The 26,934-nt window shown below is 42.4% G+C and overlaps 1 protein-coding gene across 1 annotated transcript in view; it reads left to right on the top strand.

Moving 5' to 3' along the window:
- The window catches only part of LOC126202979 (putative fatty acyl-CoA reductase CG5065), a 141,972-nt gene that overhangs the window by 35,351 nt on the left and 79,687 nt on the right, over positions 1-26,934 (top strand). Inside the window, exons 2-3 of the mRNA XM_049937202.1 lie at positions 2,080-2,328; positions 10,231-10,479. Of these exons, the coding sequence (XP_049793159.1) occupies positions 2,134-2,328; positions 10,231-10,479 (444 nt within the window). The 5' untranslated portion in view covers positions 2,080-2,133. The remainder of the gene's footprint in view (positions 1-2,079; positions 2,329-10,230; positions 10,480-26,934) is intronic.

The raw sequence follows: 26,934 nt of genomic DNA on the forward strand, positions 1-26,934 counted from the left end.
GTGTTATCTAGCGCCGCCAGCAGTCCGGAATTATCACTGCCATCTCAGTCATCGTAATGGTCACCGCCGTAATGCAGATCGTCTAGTAGGAGGTGCCAGAGTGAATCCACCGCCGCCGCCGCCGCCGCCGCCGCCGCCGCCAACAGGCAACCGGGGACCTGGCCCGCTGACGCCAGACAGCCACAGTAGGGGACGGCCGCTGAGACAGGACACTGACCTCTCCCGCTGCCACGCCCTTCCAGCCGCTGCCACCACGACAGAGGCCCTCGGCACGTGGTTCCAGCCGTTGCAGTACGAGCCGGCGAGGCCGTAGCGCTGCCGCAGATGCAGGAGATTCTAGTTACCGCCAGCGCAGCTACTGTCGCCGCACAGGGCGCGCGTATGAGCGTCCGCCGGCCCCCTTTCGACGCCGCCGAGAATATTGAGAGCGGAAGCATACCCCGCCGAAAGGGCTCACAACCAATGCATTGCAGTTGAGCAATAAGTGTAGTTATTCTGTCGTCAGGAGCCATCCGTGGACACACCCCATCATCTTCCTCACGCCCAGTACAGAACCCACGTTGGAATTCCGCGACATGCAGTGAAGTCCCGTTTGCAAACACGGCCCGTTTACACTGGTATGTGGGCTTTTACAGTGCGTTCCAAGCTGTCATTGAGTTTCTTTCGGCGGAAAATGAGAGCATCATAGATATTCATAGGCACTAGCAGAATGTCTACGGAGACCTGATAGTGAACAAAGACGCGGTGAGTCTTTGGGCGAGACGTCTGTAATCATCGCAACAATGTCGCGCAAACCTCTCCGACAACCAGCTTTCCCGCCGGCCGCACAATGGCCGTGACTCCTGCAGTGTTGGAATATGCAGACACTTTCATTCGAGGTAATCAACGGATCACAATCAAACATATCGCTGTACAACTGCACATCTCTGTAGTAGTGCTGACACACTCGTCCACCACGGGGTACAATGTGTGTCCCTGCTGGGCTCCTCTCTGCCTAAGAGATGACTATGAAAACGGAGGATCATCAGTGCGGAATTGCTTGCGCATTGCATTGCTGATCGTGGCAATTTTTTGGCAAACATCGTCACAGGCGATGAAACATGCGTTCGTTAGTTCGAACCAGAAACAAAATGACAATCCATTGAGTGGCGCCACACCGCTTCTCCGAATGAAATGTTCAAAGCCACACCCTCAGCCGGTAAAGTCATGGCGACGGTCTTCTTGGCCTCTGAGGAGGCTACAAGGAGGTTATTCTGTTTAATGCCCCTCTCATCGTGCAACGATCGACTCTATGGTGTACTGTGGTACCATCACGAAACTGAAGGAACTATCTCAGCGTGTTCGTCGCCACATAAATGCAGACGAATTTCTCTTTCTCCGTGGTAACGCAAGGCCTCACACATGTCTACACACCCGAGAGTAGTTCAGAAAACTTCATTGGACTGTTCTTCCTGATCCACCCTACATCCCGGATCTCGCACCTGCCGACTTCCAACTGTTTGGCCCAATGAAGGACGCAATCCGCGGGAAGCAGTACGTGGATGAGTGGGAGGTTAGTGATGCGGCAAGTAGAGTGGTGTCTTGCTGGCACAGAGTCCTCCCTAGAAATGTGGCAGAAGGTCGTCGTAGTGAATAGCGATTGTGTTGAGAAATAGGGATTTGTAGCCAAAGGAGCGGCCGAATGATATAGTGTACAGAAATCCGGAATAAAACCAACTTGCTTTCAGAAAAAAAGTGTTGCATGCTTATAATGCTTATTGAACGCCCCTTGTATGTTGATATTTGATGCAAACATATTCCTCTTTCTCATACATGCTATTCTTTTTAATGGCAGTCTGCATTTTATATCCATTCCACTTCAGCCGTCATTGTTTTGCTGCCCAAATAGCAAAACTCATCTACTACTTTTAATTCCTACCAGTTCATTGAACTGTCCTGGGCAGCAATTCGTGAGTCTCCCAAAGGACGTTTCCACAAGATACCACTGGCAGTACGTGTCACTGTCTCAAGGAGATGGTTGTTTAAACAAGGGGCTCTGTCAGTGACTAGATGACAGCCACTGCTCTACTTGTGTTCCAGGCTGCGACAGTGGAGACTGGGAGAGGGCAGCGTCGAGTGGCAGCTGAAGCCGAGATGGGGGAGCTGGAGGTGGGCGCTTGGTTCTCGGGCCGCAGCGTGCTGGTGACGGGCGCCACGGGCTTCGTGGGCGGCGTGCTGCTCGAGAAGCTGCTCCGCGAGTGCCCCCGCCTCGCCGCCGCCCACCTGCTGGTGCGGCCCGGCGCCCGGGAGACGGCCGAGCAGCGCGTCGCGCGACTCCTCGACTCACCGGTAAGTCGGCGCCTCCTCTGCGGCCGCCAGCTGCGGTTTCTTCCTGCACCGTCGTCATCAGCATACACCTCGCCACGAATTCTCTTCCCCGTGCCAACATATTCATCTCGGAACAGCACGTGTAACCTACATCCTCATTTATCTGTTGGACGTATTACAATGTTTCTTTCTTGTATAATTTTTACCCTGTGCAGCTCCCTCTAGTACCACGGAAGGTATGTCCTGGTGTCTTAATGCATATCATCATTTCGTTAGGTTCTCCACATATTCCCTTCTTCGCCGATTTTGTGGAGAGCCCCCTCATTCCTCATCTAATCAGTCACTTCTTTTTCAACATTCTTCTGAAGCACCAAGTCCGAGAAGCTTCCATTCTCTTCTGTTCCGGCTTTCCGACAGTCCATGATTCACTAGCATACAATGCTGTCTTTCAAACGTAAATTCTCAGAAATCTCTTCCTCAAATTAACGATCATGTTTGATACCAGTAAACTTCTCATGTCCGGGAATGCCCATTTGTCCTGCGCTATCCTGCTTTGTGTACTCGCAGCTTCGTCCATCATGAGTTATTCTGCACCCAAAATAGTTCACAACTTGTACGTCGTGGCCCCCAGTAGTATGCCGATATCTAATTTCTCTTATTTGTCATCACTATGCCTTTCTTAGGTTTACTCCCAATGCGTACTGTGTGCTCATTACATAGTTCGTTCCATTTAACAGGTCCAGAGATTCTTCCTAATACGCTGAGGATCAGTGTCATCCGCGAATCTTGTCATTGATAAATTCACCCCAAATTCTGCTCCCAGTCTACAACCATTCTTTTATTTCCGTCATTGCTTCTTCGATGTATAGACTGAACAGTAGGGGCTGCAGGAGGCGACTGTTGGGAGGGCGTAAGTAGAGCTCGCTCTGTGTCAGGAGACACACTCACAGTTCGCTCGTTGCCAGTTTTTCTCGAGAGGATGGTAGTGACCTGTGCTCGCCGGTAGGCGCAGTGGAAGATAATTCAGAATTAGTTATTTATTTCCATAAAAATACAGGTAGCGTCTTGGCTCGTGTTTGGCATTGTCAGTTAATGCCCGCTGAGGAATCGTGTCGTGAGCAGCCTTCAGCCCGCTCACGGCAGCTGACACCGCACACTTCGTTCCAGCCGCTGCTGCACTGGCGGTTCGCCGCTTTCTGTGGCCCCGGCCCCTGATGCGCGTACTGAACTAACATACGCCGACTTGGGAGGTGCTCTGTCCCCTCCCGCTCATCCCCTTCTTCGTAATCCTTCGTATCGCGATGACGATGGTCGTGTAACCGTGAATTCGACGATACTGGCCTGCCGTCCAGGTAGGCCATATTCAGCCCGCCGAAATGTCGGGAACGCTGGTGTCCTGATCCTGCTGGGACGGAAAGACATCAACATCCTCCCACTTGCGACAGAGGCAGACTGGCACTGAACTCTACGACTCTACCATTGGAGTCGGGCAAAGTCGTTCATGCTTGGGAACTAGTTAGTTAGTTAGTTAGTTACGTGTTCCATTGATCAATAGCATGGAAAAACCGTTATGATGTGGAACGTGTCAAATGCACAAGAAATGCGCATAGGAAACAAGTCTTTTTCTCTTTTTTTTGTTTACATTATAGTGTTATACCTAAATATTTCTGTTATCTATCCCATTCCCTTAAATGGCACAAAACCCATGTATTTATCAGATTTATTTCCTCATATTAATAAATTCATCTATGGTATAGAAGGAGTTGTCAAGGAGGTATGATTTCAATTAGTTTTTGAAACTATTGTTGCTGTCAGTCAGACATTTTATTTCAACTGGTAATTTATCAAAAAGTTTTATAGCAGCATATTTTACCCCTTTCTGTGCCAAAGATAGGTTAAGTAAAGGATAGTGTAGGTCTTTTTTTTCGTATTGTAATCATGAATGTCGCTTTTGATTTTAAACGGGTCCATGTTGTTGAGAAAAAATTTCATTACTGAGTAAATGTACTCTGAAGCACTTGTAAGAATTCCTAACCTTTTAAACAGATGCCTACAACATGTGGGACTATGAACCCCACACATTATTCTGACTTCTTTCTTTTCAGCAGTGAATACCTTTTGCCTAAGTGTTGAGTTGCCCCAGAATATTATTCCGTATGACATCACAGAGTGGAAGTATGTAAAGTATGTTAGCTTACTAATTTCTACATCCTCAAAATTGGCAATTATTCTGATTGCAAAAGTTGCTGAACCTAGTCGCTTTAGGAGATCCAAAATATGAAGTTTCCAATTAAGATTCTCATCTACATGTACACCTAAAAACTTAGTATGCTCTACCCTGGTATAACACCTCTTCTTCTTGATTTGATTTGATTTGTACTTGGCCTCGGCTAAAACTCGGCGACAGTCGGTAGAGTGTTGAGATCGTTATCAAGTTACGAAGACGACGTTACACAAAATAACAGTGCTGAACCGAAATGTCGACGTGCGTGAGATATTTACTTCACCAAGCATCGTTCGTAATCGATGTTTAACTGATTAATGATGAAATATTAATGCTAAAACCAATACAGTCACATCCACAACAAATTCCCTACTAGGTGGTCGTAATTTCAAGTATCTAAGAAATCGTAACAGTGGGCTTGATATTTGAGTCAAAGATTCTACACAAGCGCCGAGCGCTACAGTCAACTATTATCGCTGCGCGTAATTATTACTCGGGCGTTTCATGTCAATAATTTGATAGAATTTTAAATCACAAATGCACGAATTGGCACGATAGGGTGTTTTATTGCACAATATCAGTGACTCCCTAACCGAGCCTTGAGAAGAAAACTTTCTCAGGTGTTGGGAGATTTAAATTATATGCTTCGGACCTATCACTGAAGTTCCATAAACCACTGGCTATTATGAATGAAAATTGTCTATCAGTGTTCGTTGCCTAAATCACTGTCTAAGTAATGTTTAGTTCAGTTATCTATTTAAGAGTTCACTTTATTCTAGTAGGTAAAAGTCCTCCGTTCGAATTCTAATGCCGTGATATTTGAAGTCAGAAGATCGTATTACTGCGTCATAATAGATCGCAATTATTCAATCTCTAAAACAATCTAAGCGCGCCTATTTGTACGAGCATTCAAATATAGGACCTGCTTCGCTTACGCTCGTAACGTAGTGACAACGCATTGAATTATATTTAGTCATTACTCACTATTCCCAAAGAGTACTCATACGGAGTATTCTTTGGGATCGTTGGTTCTACTTTGCGAATGTTAATTTATGCTAATTTTGCAATTTATTATGATTTTGGTTTTAATGTTACTGAAATTTAATCTTTCTTTCGTAGATTTCTAAATTGTTTAAGTCTTAGATTCCTGATTTAATTACTTGTTATTGTCCTAATAATAGTGATAAATGGAACTTCGTTCGCTTATTCACTTTTCTGGGAATTTGGGACTTGGGGGCGAAATCTTTGGGGTATTGGGAGCTAATTTTTTTTTTATTTCTCGTCCGAGGAAGTGGCATTACACTGGCTACGGACTTCTTTTGATGTGTTACGTTTATTGAAGGAATTATAGTTTTTGCAGCAGAAATTTTGGATGTACTGTGTTTTTTCACTGGTGATAGCTTTTTTTTGGGAACCGTTCATTTTTACTCGTTCACCATTCACTGTGCTTGGTACATGGTTCTTATGAAAAATTGAAAATTAGTAGCACAGGTGATTGAAGATGGAAGGCGCCAAGAGGGGCACTTGCCTCCCCCTGGACTACAGAGCTTTTGTTTATAACAGAATTCTAACACACTTGTAATTTTCGTGATTCTGAAAAAAACATCTCGTTTAGCCAACTGTAGCGTTATGTGGCTGATCGCAGTGAAATAATACAAGGCGCACGAGAAACCGGCCCCAAGTACAGACTGCTCGCCAATTACGCACGAATTGTTGACCGCTACGAGCAGAATAGATAAACATGTAATAATCAGGCAGAGAAGAAATAACAAATAAGCTAATGCAAATAACTTCGAAAAAATAGATGACGATTGGTAAGCGACAATGAGCAGTCTAGTACTCGGGTCCGATTTTTCGTGCGCCACCCTGTACCGCTGAAATAATATTGTAGGAGTTATCATATTCTCTTTACAAAATGTGACACCATACACTCGATTACGAAGCGCGGGCTTCATTCGGTTGTAAGTCGGTCTGCCTTCCATAACAATGAACATGCTCTTTTACCTTGGATCAAAAAAAGACGGAAAATGGCCTCTCGTGTGTGCCATGCCTACGTCCTTTGAATGCGTAATAACAAAAAAAATCTTGTCTTTTTACAAGCATTTCTTCTGCTGTTTATGAAAATAGTGAAGTAAGCTGATACGCCGTTTTGTTACCTGAAAATATGTATGTATTACACACCACGTAATTTTTATGTAATTTACGTAATTATAAATACATTTTACTTACCGGTCCTGGACGCTGAATAGAATACGAAAAGAACCAGAAGTTCAGAGTTCAAAAAAGGTTTGGAACAGATCTAGAATTGGCGTGTGCATCGAACGAAACGAACAACAACAACTCGATACTGAACTAACTGAGCAGTCGCCAGTGGAACTACGACGAGTGGCCACGCGAAGAAAGACGAGTCCGGCCGAGCGAGACCGAGACCGAGACAGACGGGAACGGGACCGAGGCTGGACGTGCCGTTGCGGGAACGAGACCGACCGTTTCCCGTTCCCGGGAACTATAAATAGAGAGCGGTGACCGAAGTGTGGATCTATGAAAGACCGTTACTTAGAATTCGTTCCTCGCTCGTTCCGTTCATCTTGATGAACCGTTTTCCGTAGTGTGCAGGAAATCTACAAGACACTTTCGCCAGACGTCACTTCGTTGCAATCAGGGAACCGAGTGTGAACGTAATGTGCGCCATCGATCCCTCTGACCGAATGCTTTACGAGCTAAACTACTGGGGTATTTATGGACTGAAGTAGTGGATAACGTTTACCCGATGTCATTCGTCATGACCGCATAGGGCTTGCTGTTACGGAGGTATCACCGGTTTTTCTTCTGTCGTACTTGCTTAACGAGTTTGTTATAACATAGAAATGATTCGTAAAGCTCATGGCAGCGTTTGTTGCATTCACTTAGCCTTTCTTTCGTTACATAACGAAGGTGACGTGACCCTGTTTGGCTGCTCTGACCCACTACATTCTGCTGACGTCTGCTGCCTGGCTCGCCACAAATGCCGATTTTTTGCTTTGCCCTGACCCAGTCTCGGTGGCGAAATGTATTCATTGCATTCAACTCATGTCGACATTGCCCTAATGTAGCAGGATAGCTTCGCTCCGTGACTTTGAAAACTTTACCCGTTTTCCGCCCTACACGAGGTTGGCATGCAGCAGGGCGAAAGAGTACAACCCTATCTTTATACTCTTTCGAAATCGAGCACTTCGTTCTTGGTGTGCCATTCTACGCCTACAAGCTGAAAAATTAAGAGGCTGAAACAAAAAATTAGTCCGAAAATTCGGCGTCTCGAAGTAAGACTGAAGTAAGAGTGTTAGGAAAAGATAATCTCTTCGGAGAGAAACAATAATCACCTTCAGGACACATCACGCTAATATCGTGTACGCCCGCCTGGCCAAAAAGGTGCTCCCCCCCAGCAATGATGTTTGTCGACATGTTTCGTCAGGCCGGCCGCGGTGGTCTCGCGGTTCTAGGCGCGCAGTCCGGAACCGTGCGACTACTCCGGTTGCAGGTTCAAATCCTGTCTCGGGCATGGATGTGTGTGATGTCCTTAGGTTAGTTAGGTTTAAGTAGTTCTAAGTTCTAGGGGACTGATGACCACAGCAGTTGAGTCCCATAGTGCTCAGAGCCACTTGAACCATGTTTCGTCAGGTTAACCAAGTGCAGGTGAACCCATTCATTGCTATAAAATTCTCGGAAAGTCAGCTGTTATTTTTCGCCCGCTATTCCAAGTACTCACAATGTCTGTGGCTAAGATAAAAAAGAGCGATATGGCAAGCCAATCGAGATCTGATAGGGTTCCCAGTGTTCGCCAAACGAAGCACCGATCAGTGCAGACCTGTGAACATCGCTGTCATCTTCGAAGACGGAAATGTCCACGGCATACTCGTCATGAAGAGTGTTGTAACTTCCTACTTTGTGACTTACTTCTATAGAATGTGGCGAGAAACATCAGTTCATTCGGAGATCGAAACTTTCTAAGTTAACGATAGGACCCGTTTAACTTTATTACGCGAGTTGTAATAATTGCGACATAGCATGCAGAAACAGTCAGCGGCCACTTACTTTTCTGCTTGTCGATAATCCGAGTGTTGGTAAATACCTCAAACTTAATGTCCTGAGTTAGTGGATACCCGAATAAAAATATCCTCGTCCTTGGTGGTTTCATTTTATGTGTCGACTACTAATCGAAAATTTTGTTTCAGTTTTATGAATGAGAGAAAAATACCTAGAGCTTATATTCATGAAATAAAATTTTGTTATAAGTTTCCTTTAATTTACGTCTGTGGTCACAAACTTTTTGTTAACAGATTACCGGTTTCGGTCTATAATGACCATCATCAGATCTGTTTTATAAAAGCAAAGTCCTAATGTACTGCAGCCATACTGGCATACTGCCATAGTGGCATCGTCAAGTGTTAAATGCATTTAATATTTGACGAAATGTTAAATGCATTTAACACTTGACGATGCCACTATGGCTGCAGTACATTAGGACTTTACTTTTATGGAAACAGATTGATGATGGTCATTATAGACCGAAACCGGTAATCTGTTAACAAAAAGTTTGTGACCATAGACGTAAATTAAAGGAAAATTATTGTATATACGGGTCACTGTTTTATTCACGACAATGTCGCAGCTTGTGAAAATTTTGTTATACTTTACCTTCGTATTTTGTAAGGAACGAACACACGTTAAAAATAACCACGCATATTGTTGTACAGGGCCCCCACAGATCATTAGTGCTACGAGTCCCGCGCAAAGTTAAGCTATGGTTCTTCAATGACAGTCGATATTCAATATCGACACTGACGCCTTTGAAAAATTGCAGCTTCAGTGTTAAAAAGAAGATATCGACCTTGGATACTGACAAAAGATTAAACTGCTTGTTCCCACTGTAAATTGTTTCGTCAATTAAACGAATATTTCTCTCAATATGTCTTGTATAACATCAGTGCAACACATTTGTAGCTCTTCAAAAGTGGCCATTGGGAAGGGGCTGGAGGGGGGAGGGGGGGGGGGGGAAAGGGCAGCGGAGATATTTTTGAACCTACTAAAGCCGGAAAATTGGCTATTGTGGCCACGTCTCTTTTTTTTTTTTTTTTTTTTTTTTAGTTGGTGCTTTCGAGGTGTCAAGCAACACATTGATCCATTTTGGAAAACCAGAGAACAAAATGGCACAAGAAAAGAATAATTTGCAAAGTAGAACAGGAAAGACTTACCATCAAAACTCAGTTATTTGAAAGACAGCCTTCTCGATCTTAACCGAGATACATTGTAGGTATAGAATCAGTCATGTACAATACCTATCCAAAGGTACAAAAGCTACAAAAATTTAGTTAAATATTGAGTCAAATCCTCAGTTTCTGAGAAACTGAACTCAAAATCAGGCAACAGTCTACTAACAATTCAGTAGACTTAGGGGAAACATTTTCTTTAAAATAAAGTAATTTTTACAGTCTGCGAACAAGACGTTGTAAGAGTATGTATGTTGGATGTGTTTTTATGTTGCCTTTTACGCTACTCTCTAAGTTCATCGTTTAACATCATTGTTGAAAACACTAATATTTTGGGATCGATTTTTAGTTGTTAACGATCAAAGTCAGCATCCATGATTTGCCAACATTGCGTATCTCCAGCTCAGAAACCAGCCAGGAGAGAGTGAGTGGAGACGTCCTGTGGTGTTGCAGCTGTTCTCGCAGCTGGAGGGCGACGAGTGGCGGCAGCGCGTGTTCGCGGTGCCGGGAGACGTGTCGCGGCCGCAGCTGGGGCTGCAGCTGCCTGAGGAGGCGGCGGCGCGCCTGCTAGAGGAGGTGTCCGTCGTCTTCCACTGCGCGGCCTCCACCAGCCTGGCCGCCGGCCTGCGCCGCACAGTCACCGCCAACCTCGACTCCACACAGCACTTGCTCGACCTCTGCAAGCAGATGCCCAACCTACAGGTAAACGAGGCCCGTTTCATCTACCCAGGGTGGTCCATTGATCGTGACTGGGCCACATATCTCACGAAATAAGCGTCAAACGAAAAAACTACAAAGAACGAAACTTGTCTAGCTTGAAGGGGGAAACCAAATGGCGCTATGATTGGTCCGCTAGATGGCGCTGCCATAGGTCAAACGGATATCAACTGCGTTTTTTTTAATGGGAACCCCCATTTTTATTACACATTCGTGTAGTACGTAAAGAAATATGAATGTTTTAGTTGGACCACTTTTTTCGCTTTTTAATAGATGGCGCTGCAATAGTCACAAACATATGGCTAACAATTTTAGACGAACTCTTGGTAACAGGTAGGTTTTTTTAATTAAAATATAGAAAGTAGGTACGTTTGAACATTTTATTTCGGCTGTTCCAATGTGATACATGTACCTTTGTGAACTTATCATTTCTGAGAACGCATGCTGTTATAGCGTGATTACCTGTAAATACAACATTAATGCAATAAATGCTCAAAATGATGTCCGTCAACCTCAATGCATTTGGCAATACGTGTAACGACATTCCTCTCAACAGCGAGTAGTCGCCTTCCGTAATGTTCGCGCATGAACTCACAAAGCACTAAGGCATGTTGTCAGGCGTTGTCGGTGGATCACGATAGCAAATATCCTTCAACTTTCCCCACAGAAAGAAATCCGGAGACGCCAAATCCGGTGAACGTGAGGGCCATGGTATGGTGCTTCGACGACCAATCCAAATGTCATGAAATATGCTATTCAATACCGCTTCAACCGCACGCGAGCTATGTGCCGAACATCCATCATGTTGGAAGTACATCGCCATTCTGTCATGCAGTGAAACATTTTGTAGTAACATCGGTAGAATATTACGTAGGAAATCACCATACATTGCACCATTTTGATTGCCATCGATAAAATGGGGGCCAATTATCTTCCCTCCCATAATGCCGCACCATACATTAACCAGCCAAGGTCGCTGATGTTCCACTTGTCTCAGGCATCGTCGATTTTCCGTTGCCCAATAGTGCATATTATGCCGGTTTACGTTACCGCTGTTCATGAATGACGCTTCGTCGCTAAATAGAACGCGTGCAAAAAATCTGTCATCGTCCCGTAATTTCTCTTGTGCCCAGTGGCAGTACTGTACCCGACGTTCAAAGTCGTTGTCATGCAATTCCTGGTGCATAGAAATATGGTATGGGTGCAGTTGATGCTAATGTACCATTCTCAACACCGACGTTTTTGAGATTCCCGATTCTCGCGCAATTTCTCTGCTACTGATGTGCGGATTAGCCGCGACAGCAGCTAAAACACCTACTTGGGCGTCATCATTTGTTGCAGGTCGTGGTTGGCGTTTCACATGTGGCTGAACACTTCCTCTCTCCTTAAATAACGTAACTATCCGACGAACGGTCCGGACACTTGGATGATGTCGTCCAGGATACCGAACAGCATACATAGTACACGCCCGTTGTGCATTTTGTTCACAATAGCCATACATCAACACAATATCGACCTTTTCCGAAATTGGTAAACGGTCCATTTTAACGCGGGTAATGTATCACGAAGCAAATACCGTCCGCACTGGCGAAATGTTACGTGATACCACGTACTTATACGTTTGTGACTATTACAGCGCCATCTATCACAAAGCGAAAAAAGTGGTCCAACTAAAACATTAATATTTCTTTACGTACTACACGAATATATAATAAAAAATGGGGGTTCCTATTTAAATAAACGCAGTTGATATCCGTTCGACCTGTGGCAGCGCCATCTAGCGGGCCAACCATAGCGTCATCTGGTTTCTCCCTTCAAGCTAGACAAGTTTCGTTCTTTGTAGTTTTTTCGTTTGATGCTTATTTCGTGAGATATTTGACCCGGTCACTATCAATGGACCACCCTGTATACTTCCGACATCTTCAGCGAAGGGGCGATCTGTAGTCTTACGAACACTGAATAAATTCTCAGTTTCCAAGTTCACTGAAGTCATTTATTGATATAGGTGACTGATTTCGGCAAGTCTCTGTTGCCATCTTCGGATCTGTGTTTACATCATTACATAATCTCCTCCATCTGTACAGTAACTGGTGCTATACAATTTATGTCCATAGAGCTCACGATACCAGCATGGAAATATATCGAACAGCACCAGTTATTGAACTGGTGGAGGAGGTTATGTAATGATGTAGACATAGATCCCAAGATGGCAACAGAGAATTGCCGAAACAGGTCTCTATATTAATAAATGATGTTAGCGAACTTCTACATTCCCTCCACACAACACGTCAGCAACGACACCCTCAAGGTTTCACATACCTGTTATTAGACACTGAAACGCTGACTCATAAGAACTCCAGGCAAGTATACTGGGCTTAGTAAAGGGTTACGAGCGAGGAGACATAACTTCAGGAGTTGCCTTAAATACCTGCCTTTAACCTTGTTACTCTCTCACTGGTTTGCCTTTAATCTTACTCCCTCTTTAGTTTTATATACCTTTACACATAAGCGTAATCGATAAACCGCTTTCTAGATGATATTCACATCGGGTCTCCAGCCGGATCATAACGTCATCTTGACACAATATTTCCGTGATCCACCTGGCCGCCATCTTCAGTCGAGTAAGCCGTCGCACTAACTCGCCGAACTGAAATCAAACCGCAGCGGCGTCTCTTTTTATACAGCGCCTGTAGGGCCAATGCGCGTGCGCGAACCTAAATTGCCCTCTGGTGCAAAGCACGGCAGCCCACCGGTGGTGAAAACACGCGGAAACAGTAAATTGATATCAAATACTGTTGACACCTTTTGATAACTGAAACAAAGACCGTTGTTTTTTAATATCAAGCAGAACAGGGTTCCAACTCTTATCCAACTCTTACTTAAAGGATATCCTTTACCTCTGTTTATAATATTGTCAGATAGCCGGATTTCAATGGCTTCTTTCACTAAACAGTCTCAAAAACGCGACGCAGGGGCAAACACTTGTCTCATCATACAACATTTTATGTCCTTCAGTAAAACACTGTTCCGCAGCAGCAATTTTTTTCTGGCTGAAATAACTGCGTGTGCCGATGGTGCTCCACGCATCAATCCCAGATCGTAAGAATTGTCTGTCCAATATACACTTTCCCGCAATGGCAGGGGATTTTGTTGACACCGGGCTTTGTTAAACCCAAGTCCTCCATCACGGGGCCAAGCAGCACTCTAGTCTTAGCCGGAGAATGGGCTACACTTCTAATATCAAATCTCTCTAAAATTCTTCCTATTTTTGAAGATATGCTTCCCGCGAAAGGTAGGAACGCCACTTATTTGCTTGTAACTTCCTTTGGTTCCCAAGAAGGTCCAATCTGTAGAGCACGACGGATCTGATTATCAGTGTAACCAGTCTGCTTGAACTCTGTTTTTAGATTATCCAGTTCTTGTATCAAACTATCTGCTCCTGAGATGGCACAGGCTCTTTTTACCAACGTACGTAGGACCTCTGTGCGCTGGTACAACAGATGATAACTTGATGCATGAACATATATGTCCGTTTGCGTAAGCTTACGACAAACACTGCGTCCTAATGTCCCATCACCCCTCCTGTAGACCACGACATCTAAAATCGGAAGTTTCCCATCCTTTTCAGCTTCCATCGTGAACCTAATATTGGGATGCAAACAGTCAAAATTATCTAGGAAACGATGCAGAGCGTCCCTCCCATGTATATAGCGTAAACGCATAGCAGACGTATCCCCAAAAACAAGTTGGTTTTAAAAACGCCGTCTTCAGAGCCGTGTCCTCAAAATCTTCGATAAACAAACTGGCAACTGTGCGGATAATGGACTCCCCACAGCCACTCCGTCAGGTTGTTCAAAGTACGGCATTTGTCATTAAATAAAAAATACGTCGACGTCAACACATGTCGCCAAAGCTTGTTTGTTTCTTCGTCCAGTTTTTTAACGATTAACTGCAAAGAATCTTAAAGAGGAACTCTGGTGAAGAGTGACACAACATCAAAACGAACGAGAGACACAGACTCCAAATTCTGAATAAAAACCAGAGTATTGGATACATGATGTTCTCAGATTTCGACATCGGGACTGAGAAAAGATGCTAAGTATTTGGCCAAGTTGTAAGATTGTTAACAATAGACCGAACGGGAACCCCTTGCTTGTGTATCTTACGCAAACTGTATAAACTCCGCGAGACAGCAGCACCAGGTCTAAGTTTTTTAAGAACATCGTCAGATGAACTCTTCTTCAGAAGCGAAAGCGTCTTGATTTTTATACGTTCAGTTGGATCGTTCTATAATCTTCGGTATGCCGAATGTACAAGTAAAACGTAAATTGTACCCAAACAGTTGTCCCGCGACAGAAGAACCGGTGCATTGTCCTTTAGAATCGCTAAATTCTGGTCTTCCCTGATGGACTGGATGTTACTTTGCGGGGTGCCACCCGACCCAACGTAAGCGGCCAACAAACTTCTTTCTATGTTCTAATGTTTCTATGACCTTGCCTTCTTTGTGCGGTGATGTCCTCCGCCCCCCCCCCCCCCCACTCCTCCTATCCGAAACACTCTTCCCTCTCCCTCGCTCCCTCAACTGGCATACCCCTCCGCGTCGTACAGATTTACGTTTTATTTTATATCGCACTTCACCTGTCCACAACATTTTAACATATTTCTGTAGCACCACATGATTTTGTTCCTTGCAAGGTGTACATTACAAAGTCTGGAACGTTTTTAATTTTTTATTTTTAACTTGAGTATGTCTGCTCTAACCTTTGACTGTTGCCTTCTCAAAATGTAACTTTACAGCTTTGGAATTTTCATTCTCATGAAGACCTCCTTAGAGGTGTCGAAGCCTAGGTATAAGTGTTAAACAATTACTTGCGACTGGTTGGTTGTATTTTTCAACTGACACTTGCATACAATTGCTGGAAGACAGCTATGGTCAGAACTATAACATGTGAAATGAACATTTTTTCTGCTGATTATATGAGAGAGAGAGAGAGAGAGAGAGAGAGAGATGCCTGATCTATCAGCTAACAGATAAACTTAATGTTGCCTGGATTCATACCGAACAGGTTAACGGTTTTATATCCGGACGTGTTGAACACATCTGATCGGCATCTCATAAGGATCTTACTCCTTCCTCAGCAAATGAAGCTGGCTGTGTTCGTATGAAGCAACTTTGTGTCTTTGAAACGACCTTTCAGAAACTCAGTGAAAATTATACATGTGGAGCTTTGGTAGGTCTACACGTACGGCAACATAAACAGGTTCTATGAACTGTACTACAGCTTTTACCACATCAAGAGCCACGGGTTCTTCATGGAAGATGGCACCCCGTATAACTGACTTCGTCAGTTGTGTTGCAGTCTCCACCCCTCTGCTCCCACACGACACCCATCTAAATGATTGACCAATTTGCCAAGGTGTTTTCGAATATTTTTAATTATCATTTACCAATGACTATATCGTGTAAGCCTTCATCAAATTTCATAAAGGGGGTGCCTCATCAGTGTTGTCAACTTGAGGAGGGAACAGTATCATAAGACTGTGCGCTCTGAACACAGTGGCAAATCGTTGTGCTTGTCACTCAGCCTACTAGAATATGCCTAGTCCATCTCAGAGAGATATGTTATACAAGAAGCATGTACCGCAGTCGAAAAATCCAGTCTACAATTTCAGCATGTGTAAGCCGCTGGAAACATTAACGATGTAGAAATTGTAGCATGGTAAACCCATATAAAATGTTGACATACAAGTACAGGATTTGACTTAAATCGATGGTGTCATTGGACAATTAACTCATTTGTAGGTTATTTGCCTTGGCTTGTGTAAAAATACAGTGGCAAAGCCCCTATGAATTCTGCACTCAAAGAAGTTATCAGCATCAATTAAAAAGTTTGATACTTGCAGTTTTGAGCACTGCATTCCACGATAACCCAGGTGCAGTACATTAGTGGGTAAAATCCAGATTGCATGTTTCTAGGCATACACTCTGGGATTATTTGCATACAATTACAAGGGGGCATATCTCCATGTCCATGTAGAGCCTCGGATATTCACATGCTAGAGATATTAAATTTCTGCCAAACACACTGTGTGTGCTCATATTCTGCATTCCTTATGGCGTTGCCTGAAAGTTTACTGGAGAATGCAGACATACAAGTATTTGGCAGTGCTGTTTTGTAGAATATCCACTCCAAATGTGAAACTGTATGGGAAGATCCCATTTTTAATTAACTGGAACTTTATGTGAAGATGATATGCTCCTCTCACTAGCTGCACACCATAATGAGTTTTTGAAGTGGTGCCTGCATAAATCTTAATGAACCTGGGAAGCACAATGTTATACACTTGGTTTTCCTCCTCAAAACTGGAATATTTCTGCTTTCTCTCAGGTGTAACACCAATTTGGTCATTACCTACATGAAAACCAGTCAAGAGTTCAATAATGAAGTAAGCATCATAACCAATTAAATTGTGGAAAAACGAGGGCATGTTATGTGGGACCTTGTAATTCAGGTTGCATTCATTTTGCACTGCACCATGAAATTTACCAGGTAAATAAGGGATCCATCGGTGGTTTCTTTGTCATTATTGCCTAATGACAGACCACTAATGACACTTCACATTCATCATGTATTGATTAAATGTCTTGCATGACAGCCTTGGAAATCATGGCATCATAGATCTCACTGACTTTGTCTTCAAGAGCTTTAAGCTGAGAGAGCAACCTCATTGCTGTATTGCCTCTTTCATAGGATTTAATATAGTTATAGCATGAACAGAAAACCTGATATAGTGAAGAAAATGGTATTTCTTGTTCTGTGGGGGTTGTGTTTGGGGCAGTAGGGTCACCATCACAACTTGTTGTATGTACAGGAAGGCATGCAAAATTGGCATACACTATAAATGGTCCCCACACTTTGTGTGTGAAGTTATTGAACTTCTAACTGAACTGCTGTTTAACTTCTCTGGATGTGCTGGGTGGTGGTCAGTACTAATGGGGATTCAGACCATTTCTAGGGACAGAAGCTTAAAGGAAATGGAACACCTACCTCCAATACCTGTAATCACTTTTACCAATTCCTCTTGGTTACTTATCTTCCACAGAAGTTTCTTGATCACAATCTTATGTTTGGGATCATTCAGTCCTTAAACATTGGCTTGCTCACCATTACACTTCAAACCAAAATTTGTTTCTGTTTGACATTGATGTGAACATGCTTTCAATCTTCAAAATTATGCCATTATTAGTTTAAGTAGTATACAGACCCTAAAGCACATTATTCTTTTCTTTTTTTTTTGCTTTGGCTCCACTTTTTTTCATAAACTGGCCTGCATTTTATAAGCCAGTCAGTTAGATTTTAAATGAGAAGCTTATGCTTTAAGGGTTAATGTAGTTTCTCATAAGACATATTTCAACTCTATACAGTTTGCACTGTATTTCCTGAAACTGAAATGCAAGTGCACTATGGGTGTGTTTTACAAACTTTCGTTCAAAGTATAGGAAAATGTTGCATAGAATTGTTAATGCAGCACAGTGGTGAATGAGAATACTGATCACATTGTTGTTATTAAACAGTGCCTAAGCAAAAGGACTACACTACTCATCATAGGCCGCTGCTTGTTTAGAGTGATGTCATTACATGGTTTCAAGTCTATCAGTTTAAGAAAGTCAAAGTTCTTTTGAGTTAGCACATCACGTTTCCTCTGTAAATTGGTACACTGTTCACTTTGTATATTTGTTTTATACCTTGCTTCCAAACTGCTTAAAGTGTAGGCATATTAAAATTTCAGCATGAAACTCAATAAGATGTCAGTCTTGTTCCAACATTAAATTACAAACTGTCTGATTCTGAACAGTCACTGTAAGATATATTATTCTGTTTGGGATTTCAACAATGGGAAAGAATACATAGTGTCAATCAATATATCACTGTGGTATGCTGATAATAGCATATCACAATAGGCTGTGGAGTGGAAGTAGCTAGGGGTTGTGAAGTCACTTACGTTACTCATCAGAGTAAGTTTATTAACAGCACAATGACCAAAACAATTCCAATATTAACAATTAAAATGTGCAAAATAATGGTAAAACCTCAGTAGCAAATCTTTTAAATAATCAATAGATGATAGGCAATGGAAACCACATAACTCCATTTTCTGTGAAGCTCTCTTAATTTGAGTAACAAGTACTTCACAATCAAACAGAAATTTGAGAGTACATAGACTTATCTAATCTGCCTATAACTATATATATGATGAAGCAACCTTGGGTTGCTAAAGCTTGAAATTTGTGTGTGTGTTTGTGTGTTTTTTTATTGTGTCTGTCTACCAGTGCTTTCTCATTTGGTAAGTCACAGCATCTTTGTTTTTTACATATATTTTCCCACATGGAAGGTTTCTTTCTATCATATATATATATGTATATCAGTTTTCACTTCACTTGTAAAATTTAACAAAGTGGAGTTAAGAGGTTTCCATTGCCTACCATTGATATGATGAATATAGCCAAATCCTTCTTTAGTGAAAAGCTTATGGCAAATATGAAACAAAAGTGTACAAATGATAGGATTAGATACTAACAGGCAATCAGTTACAGAACTAAGGGTTTATTAATTCTGCAACTCATTGGCAGATATTTTCCAATACTGTCCACCACTGCTGAAGCATCGCCATGTTTAAAAGCTTAAAGCCTACCAAGCCTACATATGCTTGCTAAATCAATGCAGATAACTATAACAATTTTTATGAGCAACTAAGGTCAGTACTGGTAACATGAGGCAACCAAGGAGCCACCAACACCAGCCATAGGGGGCCAAAACTTGTGAAGATGGCTTTTACATAAGCCAAAACTGGTCAATAAAGAAATATTAGAGTGATCTTGACTCTTCATTCTAACTTAAACTAAAGTCAGTTAAAATATGCAATGAATAGAACAAAATCTTGAGGGTGGAAGAACATTACAAGTGATACTAAATAGTTACATTTCTCGGGCCAAACCAATGGATGTGGATCCACATATGCTAGTTAAAATAAATAATGAAATGAACAAATGATCAAATGGTATAAAAATGACGGAATAAATACTATACCATAGACCACAGAATCCATTGAAATTGTACTCTAGTTTGTGTTGGTTCCCTGTTATTTTCCAGTCCTATCCTTCGCACACCATTGTTTGATATTTGCCATAACCTGCATTAATAGCACAGCTGTCACGTTTAGCTGTCCATACAGAACCAACTGTATGCAAGCCAGTTGTAGCAAGATTAGTAAATGGTCAATTGATAAAGAATAGCTGCCCATGTAAGCTCTGTAGCAACAATGTCTCCTTTACTTCTTCTCAGGACTGTGGGCTGTGCAACTGGGAAACATAAACAAATTTGCACTTGATCTTAGGAAGCTTGTTGCTGTCTGTACTCTATCCAAGACTTTACCAGCTCACTTGTCTTCCTTGCCTTTGGACCTCTATAATGTTATCAGTCACACAGCTCCACAGACACACACTATTGTACTATTCTCCAACAGACTTTGGACACTCTTCTCAGAACCAAGACAACACTGAACAACTTGTTCTTTGTGCACTCAATGTCATTATCAATTGTTGTCAGCCAGCAGCTCCCTGCATCATTGGCTCAAATCTTCAGCTGGTCCACTGCTCACAGCAAGACTCCAGGAACAGAATCCAGTGGAACCAAAATGTCAGACAGTACACTCCCAGTGCATTCAGTGCTGCTATCATTCTGCTGTCAGCCAACAGCCATCCAATCTTCCCAGGTGCTAACTTTTGATCTCTATACTCAGGATCCAAGCACTCTGGACTCACAGCTTTAATGCATTCACTCTGCACTAAGATTGTTGTCAGCCAGAAGCTGCCCATTGTGTTCCCTGGCACTGGCCCTTAAGTTTCAATTGGTCTGCTGTCAACAAAAACTGTGCTTGCTTGCTTGTTGACACTGATGACACTATCCATGGCTGCTTCCTGCTCTGTACACTGTCTGTAGCAGTAAGCTGGCATCTCCAGCCTTGGTGCCACCTGACAAAAAAATGTTCAAATGTGTGTGAAATCTTATGGGACTTAACTGCTAAGGTCATCAGTCCCTAAGCTTACACACTACTCAACCTAAATCATCCTAAGGACAAACACACACACACACACCCATGCCCGAGGGAGGACTCGAACCTTCGCCAGGACCAGCCGCACACTCCATGACACCTGACAAGCAGGCTGGAAATTAAACTGTGCTGTCCAGTCATGGCACAATATAAACGCTGTTGCAAAATCATTTCACAATTGGTGTGAATTCACTGGAGTAGTGCACTTTCAAGAAATTGTAGTAATCATTAATATCTTTATTAGTTGAATATGCATAACATTTCAGGATTGGTCACAAATGTTATATCTATGAAAAATCTAACAAGGATCCTGTGAAACCATCTAGCCCACATTTAATTTCCTCTCTTGTCACTGTTATTTCTGTTTTAAGGATACTAATGTTTGCGTGTGTCTTGCTTTATCATACAAATTGTTTTATTATGTATTTAAATCATCTGTAGTGTACATACTTCACAGTAATTGTACAACGTGGGCATCCACTATATAAATCAAAGGGTGGAAATTATTGGCATGTAAGACAGATGGTGGCACTGCTAAAACTTTCTGACTGGTGTATGGCTGTTTTTCTCCCTTGATATATAAATCCCATTCCATGCCTAAATGGTTTAAAATATAGTATTTTCCCAATAACTGCATGCTCCAACACCTGGTTCTGTCTCTTCATTTTATTTTTTCTTGTGCATTTTTGGTATTTTCTACTGTTTAGGTTATAGCTGTTGCTCTTCATGTTAATAACCCTAAATACCATAAATCATTCCTGTCAGTGTGGTAATTATAAATGGACTAATTCCACCATATGGCTTCTGAGATCAGCAGAGCCCATTAAATTTTAGTTTATCTTATTGTTTTCAGCTTCAGGATGCATCAAGTGCCTGGTAATAACGATCAGATGTGTGTTCTTAAATCATCTTGGGTCTTTATCTTCTTCAGTGCTCAAGTGGCATTCATAACATTTTGAAAAAAACTTCATTCCAGTGCCTAATTTAAGTTTGGCATGAATTGTTTTATCAATGATGAGTGCTGCTACTTCCTGCTCTCTGCCACTGTCCTCTCCCACATATTTGCTTAGGTTTATCAGCTAAAATTCAATGTCCAGTATGGCTTTCTGCTTCATTGTCATTTGTAGCATAAGCTGTATTCTGGTCCATGCAAGCTACATCACACATTTTAATTCCATTGTTGTCACATGCTAGAGCCTTCTAGAAGATTGCCTCTGCCATGTATGATGTAGTGCCTATCATGCATGCTAAAATAATCCAAAGTTTTATGGTATAAATCTGACAACAAAGCTGCACCTTATTCCTATGACATCTCACGATGCTGCTTCTCTGTTAGTCTCCAGTCTAGAAACTTGCAGATACTATGTTACTTCTGCTATCCTTTAAAAATGTATATTTTTGGATTTGTCCACTGCACCTTGGATCCTGCGAACATCTTGGCCAACTAGTTTGGTAGTTATGATTTCTCGAAAACTCCCTAGTATTTGGAAATCTGGACAAAATCACCGTCACTAAATTTGTTTCCACGAATCCAGCCCTTTTACTTGGATTCTTATAAACTTCAGAATACTATTATGGAACCCCTGTTATTGTACATTTATATTCTGCTTTCCTGCATCATTGTTCTACATTTACTGTTAATGTTTTAATAGTACTGAAAAGTTTGTTGTTTGGCATGGGTATTTCTATCTCCTCTATGAAAGAAATGCTAAATTTGTTAATGTCTTGTTAGAGTGCTGTAGTATATGGTGACATGCCACCTAGAAGGAGTTTCTGGAATGATTAAAGGAAATGATTGTGAATATCACATTATATTTATTAGATGCTAAGAATTTCCTTGCTTGCTAATAGCATTTGTGAGATAAAGTGCATAATTAGTGCGTTTCTTTCCCTGAGTTAATTGTCGAAGTTCTTTTGAGTTTTATTTCCTTGAAAATAACTGTCACATGCTTCAAATCTGCAAACAGCATAACAGAAGTGCAGTGTGCAATTTACTAGGCAAAAATTTTAAACATGACCCTATAAAGAGCGAGCGAGCGAGCGAGAGAGAGAGAGAGAGAGAGAGAGAGAGAGAGAGAGAGAGAGAAAGAGAGAGAGAGTATAAAATTTTACTGGAGCAATGCATGGTAGCATATGTGGAAATGTATTGTATGTTTAAAGAAAGGAACCATTCTTTGCATACTGTGAACACCCTTGATATTAAGATTGGTTGCCTGAAGTCTATCAGAAGACTTTTAGCTCTACCACCATGCAGAATTTTGTGGTGATTGGAGAAAAAAATGTAGAAACACATATGGTTTAGCAGTACTTGTAGGACTTGGAAAGAAGAAACTCTTTCTATCCTCTAACTACTCTGAGATGAGCAATGACAATTTTCAGTTCCTAAATAATGGAGAAGTTGTGTTGAAATGGCACTGAAGTGACATATTTGTAAGATACTTTAACACATGGTATAAAATGGAAAAAACTATTATCCTTCAATTCAAGCCCTACAAACAACTATTTAATTAAAGAACTGACTTAAATATGTTGGAACAATTGTGGTTAAAATATTTCAGTTGAACCATACCATTGTAGTAATGTGGTAGTAACAGAGGAAGCTATATTATTACTTGAAAGCTCATATAATAGTTACATCACACATTTACAATATACGAATATATGTGTATATGACTTTTCCTCTGACAAACATTTCATCGCAACATCACGTGCACGATGTAGCGAGTGATTACCACACTGTAGTTCATCAGCAGATGGTGTCTTACGTTGCTCCATAATACCTGCAATTTAAGTCTGTGTTTTCATTAAAACGACTAAAGGTAGTCTATAAAACAAAATGATAGATAGCGTATGTCCTCTTGCATGTGCTCGTGTTTCGTGACTGCTTGTATTCTCAACTGTAATTTGCTATTTGCGTAAGATTACTTGTTTCCTTTCACACAAGGACACAGAACAATCCCTAAGTGGCCATTCCCATTCTTGCCAAAATAGGACTGATGTTACATAACAGCTACACATTGTGAATGCATGTCCAAAGCTTTGTAAAAATACGGAACATAATGCATACCACAATTGCCAGTGAGAAGTTTTAGTAAATGTCCAAGCCCACACGCAGGTGTTTCCAATACTAGAATAAGGAACACTTACATAAAATGCTGTTGCAGTTGTAGGGTATAATTCTGGTCCAAAAGTTGGTTCTAGCTCGCTTCCATCATCACTTTGCATATAGAAATGTACAGCTGTGACCAGAGAACTCTATATACACTCCTGGAAACTGAAATAAGAACACCGTAAATTCATTGTCCCAGGAAGGGGAAACTTTATTGACACATTCCTGGGGTCAGATACATCACATGATCACACTGACAGAACCACAGGCACATAGACACAGGCAACAGAGCATGCACAATGTCGGCACTAGTACAGTGTATATCCACCTTTCGCAGCAATGCAGGCTGCTATTCTCCCATGGAGACGATCGTAGAGATGCTGGATGTAGTCCTGTGGAACGGCTTGCCATGCCATTTCCACCTGGCGCCTCAGTTGGACCAGCGTTCGTGCTGGACGTGCAGACCGCGTGAGACGACGCTTCATCCAGTCCCAAACATGCTCAATGGGGGACAGATCCGGAGATCTTGCTGGCCAGGGTAGTTGACTTACACCTTCTAGAGCACGTTGGGTGGCACGGGATACATGCGGACGTGCATTGTCCTGTTGGAACAGCAAGTTCCCTTGCCGGTCTAGGAATGGTAGAACGATGGGTTCGATGACGGTTTGGATGTACCGTGCACTATTCAGTGTCCCCTCGACGATCACAATTGGTGTACGGGCAGTGTAGGAGATCGCTCCCCACACCATGATGCCGGGTGTTGGCCCTGTGTGCCTCGGTCGTATGCAGTCCTGATTGTGGCGCTCACCTGCACGGAGCCAAACACGCATACGACCATCGTTGGCACCAAGGCAGAAGCGACTCTCATCGCTGAAGACGACACGTCTCCATTCGTCCCTCCATTCACTCCTGTCGCGACACCACTGGAGGCGGGCTGCACGATGTTGGGGCGTGAGCGGAAGACGGCCTAACGGTGTGCGGGACCGTAGCCCAGCTTCATGGAGACGGTTGCGAATGGTCGTCGCCGATACCCCAGGAGCAACAGTGTCCCTAATTTGCTGGGAAGTGGCGGTGCGGTCCCCTACGGCACTGCGTAGGATCCTACGGTCTTGGCGTGCATCCGTGCGTCGCTGCGGTCCGGTCCCAGGTCGACGGGCACGTGCACCTTCCGCCGACCACTGGCGACAACATCGATGTACTGTGGAGACCTCACGCCTCACGTGTTGAGCAATTCGGCGGTACGTCCACCCGGCCTCCCGCATGCCCACTATACGCCCTCGCTCAAAGTCCGTCAACTGCACATACGGTTCACGTCCGCGCTGTCGCGGCATGCTACCAGTGTTAAAGACTGCGATGGAGCTCCGTATGCCACGGCAAACTGGCTGACACTGACGGCGGCGGTGCACAAATGCTGCGCAGCTAGCGCCATTCGACGGCCAACACCGCGGGTCCTGGTGTGTCCGCTGTGCCGTGCGTGTGATCATTGCTTGTACAGCCCTCTCGCAGTATCCGGAGCAAGTATGGTGGGTCTGACACACCGGTGTCAATTTGTTATTTTTTCCATTTCCACGAGTGTATTTAGACTCCTAAAGAAAATGTTACTATTAGCCCGTGCACTCTACTGAAATAATAGAAACACGTGACATTAACAATATGTAGACAGACTTCATCTGCTGAATAGTGTGTGCACAAATACATGTTGTTGTATGTGGACATAACAAACCAGAGGAATGTTGGCTTGCAGGGTGCAGTTGTTAAGTATTTGATGCCATTTAGTATAATTTCACGGTGAAAATCGGTGGTTTATACCATCCACTTCAAAAATATACCACATACAAAGGTAGGCCTACTTGATGTTCTTAGACCTTGGACGCAACACTTCAGTGATGAATCTGTCACAAATTAGTTATCTACTTGAAAGGGTTGTGAAGGCGTTTTGATGACATAATAATAATATGAAACTCAATGCAAGTGAAAATAATGAAAATTAAAAATTTTGTAGCCGGTGGAACAGTTTACTTCGATTTTCATAAATTTTTTCTCTAATTATCCAAAGAAAAATACCCTTAAAATCAAGATAGCATCTCATAAGTTGGTTCATATAATTCGTAATTTTGTGAAGAATCTCACAAGTTGGTTCATATAATTCGTCATTTATAAAGAATAATACTATCAATTTTCATAATGATCGGTTCTATACTTTTTGAGTTAGATTGCACGCAAATGTGAGAAAAGTCATTTCGAGATAAACGCGTTTGAAAAATAGATTCTCTGAAACTAGAAATTCAGGGAAGTTAACAATAATTTAAAATGCTTACCGATTAATCTGCGATTCCAGCACCATATAATAATCCTTCTTGTTCCTCATAGACTTAATTTTGCGCTTGCAGCAGTGCTTTCCGAGATTTTCGCCCTTCCTTCGATTCAAATGAACTACATCGATACTGCCGACTCACGCACTGGTTATCCATTTGATCGGCATAATTGAAGCTTTGCGTGCCTATTACAATTCCTGCCACGTTCATGACTATCAGAAGGGATGAATTTCCTTCATTGAATAAGCCCGCTGCTAAACATGATGCCAATTCAACGACTTTAAGTCTGGAGTCCAAGTGTTTAGGAGTTAATCGCCAAATCAAGGAATTTCTCATTCACATTTTGTGTGTGGCCACCTACACATCTCTCCAGTAATTTATCTCTATCCGCTCTCGAGCCTGTACCCGATGTGCGCTCCGTTCTATGCTCATAAAATCTAAACGAATTCGAATTTCGCTTTGAAATTTTGACAGCGTATTCTCAGATGGTAAAGCTAACGTTAATACAATAAAAAAAATCGGATTTTTTGAACCTCCTAATGTGGTTTGCCCCCTTACGTAGGTGTCCAGATGGAACCAAAAAGTCAAGATTACTGGAAGAATGAAGTTACACAGCAAAAACCTAGTGTAAGAAATATCCATTACGTAAACTGGCTTATGAAGGGAAATGTTGGTAATTATTTGATTTTTCATTACGGCTAAAATATATGTTAAAGTAGCATTCTGGATTACAGAAATTTTCAGACAATCCGAAAGCATATTTTCTGAGAGCGAATACCTGTCGCATAGAGGTAGATACAAACTGAATTTACGGTACGAAGTGACAAAAGTGTTCCTTGTTTTTCAAGTCACATTTATGCAGACTATCAATGGAACAGGAGTCAACGTCTAGGATTGCCTGGA

Source organism: Schistocerca nitens, chromosome 1 (assembly GCF_023898315.1).
Source record: "Schistocerca nitens isolate TAMUIC-IGC-003100 chromosome 1, iqSchNite1.1, whole genome shotgun sequence".
Taxonomy (NCBI): domain Eukaryota; kingdom Metazoa; phylum Arthropoda; class Insecta; order Orthoptera; family Acrididae; genus Schistocerca; species Schistocerca nitens.